This window comes from Myotis nattereri (genome assembly GCF_964212035.1).
Source record: "Myotis nattereri genome assembly, chromosome: 3".
NCBI classification, from domain to species: Eukaryota; Metazoa; Chordata; class Mammalia; order Chiroptera; family Vespertilionidae; genus Myotis; species Myotis nattereri.
Window position 1 is genome coordinate 175,503,101 of NC_138077.1, and position 6,000 is coordinate 175,509,100.

The following is a 6,000-nucleotide window of genomic DNA, read 5'->3' on the forward strand; positions in this document are numbered from 1 at the left end:
CAATCAATGATTTTTTTTCTCATCATTGATGTTTCTGTCTCTCTCTCCCTCTCCCTTCCTCTCTGAAATCAATAAAAATATATTTAAACACACACACACACACACACACACACACACAAAAGAAATCAGGCAAACATGGTAAATTTTTAAATCCAACTTCTTCCAATTTACTAGTCTGAGCAGGTTGTTTAGCCTTTGTCAGCCTCAGTTTTCTTATCTGTTAAATAGGAATAATGGTACCTACCGTATAACATTGTTGTAAACCTTAATATAACCTGTATTTAAAAAAATCACTAGAATGGTATATGTCTTGGTTTGCTTAGATTAGACTCAGTTTAAGACTACTGTCATTCTGGCTCAATTCTTAGCAATGCCCCCTTTCACTCAAAAAGTCTCTTGTTTTAGGTAATAAAGTATGTGATCATTTTATCTCTCACAGTTCCTTGCATAGAATTGTCATGCAAATAGCACTTTACTTTTCTTTATTATTATTATTAATTGCTTGGCATTAATATGCTTGGTGAACTAAGTTCAACAAGGCAGTAAATATTTAATGGTGGCTCACTATGTTGAAGTGCTGTTCAGCTGGTCTGCAAAGCTATGGTTGTGAAAACAGTGAGGGTTTTTAAGTAATTAAAAGGAGAATGGAAGAAGTCCAGTGCGCTATCAGAAAAGATAAAATAAAATAAAAATAAATAAATATATAAATAGGGAAAAGGAAATTGGAGATTTAAGAAATAGTTGATTAAAATGTGCTTCTTTCTTCTTTTCTAGGTGTACCTTATAAATTCGAAGTACAGCAGATGTTAGAAGAACCTCAGTGGGGATTAGTGTTTGAAAAGACAAGATGGATAATAGAAAAATACAGGCTCTCCCATAGGTATGTGCTGTGATTTGACATGGTTGCATATCTGCAGCATTTCTCATTAAATTATGTTTTAGAGAAAACCCAAGTTAAATGTAAAATTGTGATGTATGGCATCAGGGATAGTTTATTGCAGAACTGATTAGTTTATAGTACTTGTTTCATCACTCTGTTTTCCTGTTTTTTACAACAGCAGTGTCCCTATGGATAAAATTTTTCGCCGGGATTCTGACCTGACTTGTTTGCAGAAAGTAAGCTGCCTTCATTTTAATTGGCTCCTTTGTTTGAGGATTCTAAAGCTATTTATCTCATTGTGTTTTCCCATGATGCCTAATGCTTTGTGGATACATTTTCGGTTTCTTTTATTGCTTTTTTTTTCTTTTTAAAATTAATTTCTAGGAGATAATTAGTAATATGTTTTGTTGCCCACACTTGCATATAGAAATAATACTATTTTAGAATAAATTTGTCAGTGTTAGCTGATAAATTTCTTAGCATATTATTATACACAATAGAGAACATTTTTCTCATTTTATTAAATTCAAAAGCACCATGTTTCCATTTAGCTTTAACAATTGATCATTTTAAAGAATGGTATTATAAATCTAACAATTAAATTTAAATGGTCATCTTACTTAACTTTCTGGTAGGATATGAGTCCTGAATTCTTTTATTTCACTTCTAATTTTGTTTATGAGTGTAATGGATTAAGACCAGTAGAGTGGCAACATTTCTCTCTCTCTCTCTTTTTTTTGGTAGCAGTTTGGAAATAGAAAATGTAAACATGCTGTTTCTTTTATAATATTTTTACCCCCTTCTATTATAACCACTTTATCTGTGCTTTGTTGTAAGATTAATATGCACCTTTACCAGGAAATAGACTGTAGCATCCTAATTTTGAAATGGTAGAGTCCTGTGTTTGTATTTACATAGATTTTTTTTTTAATCTTATCCGAGTTTTTAAAAAAATTATTTTTATTGATTTCAGAGAGAAGGAGAAAGAGAGAGAGAAACATTGATCCATTGGCTGCCTCCCGGGCATGTGCCCAGACTGGGAATCAAGCCAGCAGCCTCCTGGTGCATGGGGCAGCGCTCAACCAACTGAGCCACATGGGCCAGGCTGGATATTTTGTTTTGTAATGTAGCTACTAAGAAAAGGAGCACAGGCTGTGGCTGGGTGGCTCTCAGTTGGTTGTAGCATCATCCTGTGCACAAGAGGTTGCAGATTCTGTTCCTGGTCAGGGCATATACCTAGGTTGCGGGTTCAATCCCCTCTTGGAGCACGTGTCAGAGGCAGCTGGTTGATGTTTCTCTCTTAAATCTATGTTTTTTTCTCTCTCTCTACCTCTCTTAAAATACCAGTAAAAACATATCCTCAGATGAGGATTAAAAAAAAAAAAAAAAAGGAGCACAGTCACAAATTTGTCCAAAGTAGAAAGCATCACATATGCACATACAATATCAATTGTGTTTCCTTATATAAATCATAAAGGAACTAACCTAAGCAGTCAATAGTGACTTCCTATACTCCTGCTGCACGGTTACTGTGCACAAGTTTATTGTCAGCCATATGTAAGAAAAATGTTTCTCATTTGAGCATTAGAAAATGTGAGATTTATCATTAAATAAGGATGATAATATAAACCTTATACTTTTCCTGTGTTTAAATGTAAAACTTCTCTTTTTCAACTAGCTTTTGGAGTGTCTGAGGAAAACTCTGAGCAAAGTGACAAATTGCTTCATCGCTGAAGAATTCTTGACTCAAATAGAAAATTTATTCCTTTCCAGTTATAAAAGCAAGCAGGAGAATGGATTGGGTGAAGACAACTGTACTGTAGGTCCAAAGGAATTGTTAATGTAGTGATTTTAAAGTAAGACATTTTAATCTTGACACAATAGGTCCTACTGTCATTTACCACCTTGAATGATTGTAATTTAGTTAACAGTGACACAGCTTTGATACTTTTCTCTAGTTCACAAAATCGGAACTTTGCCACATAAATCATGTGACAGAAAGAGATAGGGATTTGTTTTTATGTAGTGAGTACCAGAGTTTGTGTAAATGGGTTTGCCACGTTGCTCCTGTCCTGTGAGCAGTGGCCAGCAAGCAGAGCAGCAGACTGAAGGGCTGTCTGCTTTACTGTTGTATTCAAGTTGATAAGTAGAATGTGTCTCTAATTTTTATTTCTCCCTGAACTAGTCATTCCATTTTTGGGATCTCATGTCTCCTTAGGAGCACTTCCATCCTTTCCATGTGTTTTGGTGAGATTTGTTTATGGTTGCAAGTGACATATGGATGGGTGGTCCCAGAGGTAATTAACGTGGTTGAAAATTACTGATTTAATAAATCTAACAACATGCTATGTGAGGCCAGGGCCGGGCGGCGGGGAGAGCCTAAGGAGAAAATCTTAAAAATTGGGAAGAAGCCCAAAGGAGAAAATCAAATTATCAGTTTTTTAATTATAGATATTTGCTTCCATTTTTTTTATAACCACAATACTACAGAATATGCCATTTCCTCAGCTTTCTGAAACATTTTGTATGGATTTCAGATATATAAAATAATTAGCTTCAATTATAGGTCCACACATTAGTGTGTATGTGATAAAACCTCATTTAACTGCAACACAGATAATCATAACCCTCAAACTAGATTCTTTTTCTACTACCTGCTATCAGTAGAAAGAGGCAAATTACAATAAAGCTTAAATAAATCAGAGGTTTACTTTTAAAAACAAAAAAGCCTTCCAGGACAAATTGCATATGCAACCCAATTTCATATACTTTTTGAATGTAGAACAGAAGTCAGCAAATTTTTTATGTAAAGGAGCAGTTAGTTAATAATGTAGGCTTTGCTGGACACATACTGTCCCTGCCAGACATTCTTTATATTTTTTTACAACCCTTTAAAAATGTAACGCCATTCTTAGCTCATAAGCCTCACAAAAAAACACTGCTGGTCATTACCTTCTAACCCCTGCTCTAGAGAATTGCAGATAATTAGGATTTCTTTTTAGATGCATAAGCTTAAGACACTGAAAGATCTTGCATCATTTTCAAACAAATAAAACTCAAAATTGTGATTTACATTTAAGTACATTTTTAAAAAAAAAAACACAAAAACTAACAATCATGCTGCCTGATTTATCCTAATTGTAGTTTATTTCTATTAACCATCAAATTTATATTCATTCTTCAATATTCTTATTAATAACAGATTTATTATGTCTAATCTGGATATGATCCTGTATTTTTACCTTTTTGGTTATAATCAGTAGCCAAGGAAGAATAAGGCAGTACTGGAAGAAGCAGTGAGCTAGTTTTAGATGATCTGGGTCTTGATTCAACCTTGTAATTTTAGAGGGTAAGCTTACTAACTTCTTTAGGCCTAAATTCCTGTACATCTGAGGTCTGAATTATCTTCCTGACATCCCTCCAGGTCTGAAATCATACACTTCATTCTAATTGTTGGACTACTCACCTGGGACTTGATATTTTGAGATGGTATAGTTCCAAAATTAGCAAATGTTTTTAAAGAAAACTGGTAGTATTTTCTATTTCTCCATATGCATTTAGAATAAACAATGAAACATAACATATATAGCAGTTGCTTGGGGACTGGGGGTGTAAGCTCTAGACCGAAATTCGGGAAACTTAAGAGTTCTTACCCTAATTCTTTTATCAGCTTTGCTGTGTGACCATGATAAAATCACATAACCTGTCTGGACCTCAGGTTCTTCATCTAGAATTCAAGGGTCTGAATTTTATGATTTTAGTATTTCTTTCCAAGTGCAGAAAAATCAGTGATTCTGTAAAGGGTAGTAGTTCATTTCTTTGTACTCTTCCTTTTGACATATTTTCCTCATTGTACATGGGGAACACATCTTAGAAGATGGTATTAGTTAGCCTTTGTGATCGACAGTCCCCAAATTTATATTGGGTGATAGAAAATTGTGGAAATTGTTAGAAGCTCTTTTCTCCAATCTGGGTCCTCTGCATGCAGTGGTTAACTATATTTACTAAGCCATACTGTGAGGAATGCAAAGCTGGTAATCCTCAGCATTTAGAGCTTTGAGAGCACAATTTTTTAAATTAAATATTTTTTAAAAATAAAAAAATATTCTACTATCTAGAAAACCACATCCTTCCCCATTTTTTATTTATTTTTTTTGGATAGTGTACTTTTAGAACTTTCAAAGCTGTGATATTTCCTCTCCTCCCTCATTCATTCTCCTGCTTCCTTTTCTTGCATATTCTTAAAACATTTTTGTAGCTGGAGGTACCCACATTTCTGTCACTATCAACCTTGGGCTGTGAGGGTAGTTGAAGCAGGCAGGTCCGTGGAGAAACAGAAGAAATTTAGAACTGAATGGCAGTGTAGTACAGGAAGCTCAGGAGGCAGGGTCTTAAAGGGAAATCTGTCTCTCATAATGTGTACAGTATTGGAGATAGGACTTGAAAACATCCAAGTCTCTTCAAATGAACTTAATTTTTTTCTTCTAGCTTGGCTATAGAAATTGACACTAGTACTTCACCAGTATTAGATTTACCTCTCTTGAAAAATCTAATCCCAAAGTAATGTTAAAAAAAAAAAAAAAGCCAAAACCGGTTTGGCTCAGTGGATAGAGCGTCGGCCTGCGGACTCAAGGGTCCCAGGTTCGATTCCGGTCAAGGGCATGTACCTGGGTTGCGGGCACATCCCCAGTGGGAGATGTGCAGGAGGCAGCTGATCGATGTTTCTCTCTCATCGATGTTTCTGACTCTCTATCTCTCTCCCTTCCTCTCTGTGAAAAATCAATAAAAATATATTAAAAAAAAAAAAAAATCAGTGGAATAAGATCAGACTCTTCGTCCCTCTCCATTACTCCAGTATTGGTCCATTGGCCCTATATTCAGAGCTACCTTATGACTATCACAGGGCCTAAGACACTTTTGTCTTCTTGGACCTCTTCCATTAAAAATTAATCCTATATAATAAAAGCCTAATATGCTAAGTGTCTGGTCATCCAGTCATCCGTTCAGCCAGTCAAAGAGTAATATGCTAATGATATCTTAAGGCTGCTCAACCACTCACTGTGATGTGCACTGACCACCAGGCGACAGATGCTCCAACCGGTAGATTAGCTTGCTGCTGG

At 35.3% G+C, this 6,000-nt stretch overlaps 1 protein-coding gene across 1 annotated transcript in view; it reads left to right on the forward strand.

Annotated features, from left to right (window-relative positions):
* MYSM1 (Myb like, SWIRM and MPN domains 1) overlaps positions 1-3,969 on the forward strand; it is a 44,442-nt gene extending 40,473 nt beyond the window's left edge. Inside the window, exons 18-20 of the mRNA XM_081088457.1 lie at positions 775-880; positions 1,059-1,116; positions 2,559-3,969. Coding sequence (XP_080944583.1) covers positions 775-880; positions 1,059-1,116; positions 2,559-2,726 — 332 coding nt within the window. The 3' untranslated portion in view covers positions 2,727-3,969. The remainder of the gene's footprint in view (positions 1-774; positions 881-1,058; positions 1,117-2,558) is intronic.
* The last annotated feature ends 2,031 nt before the right edge of the window (positions 3,970-6,000 follow it).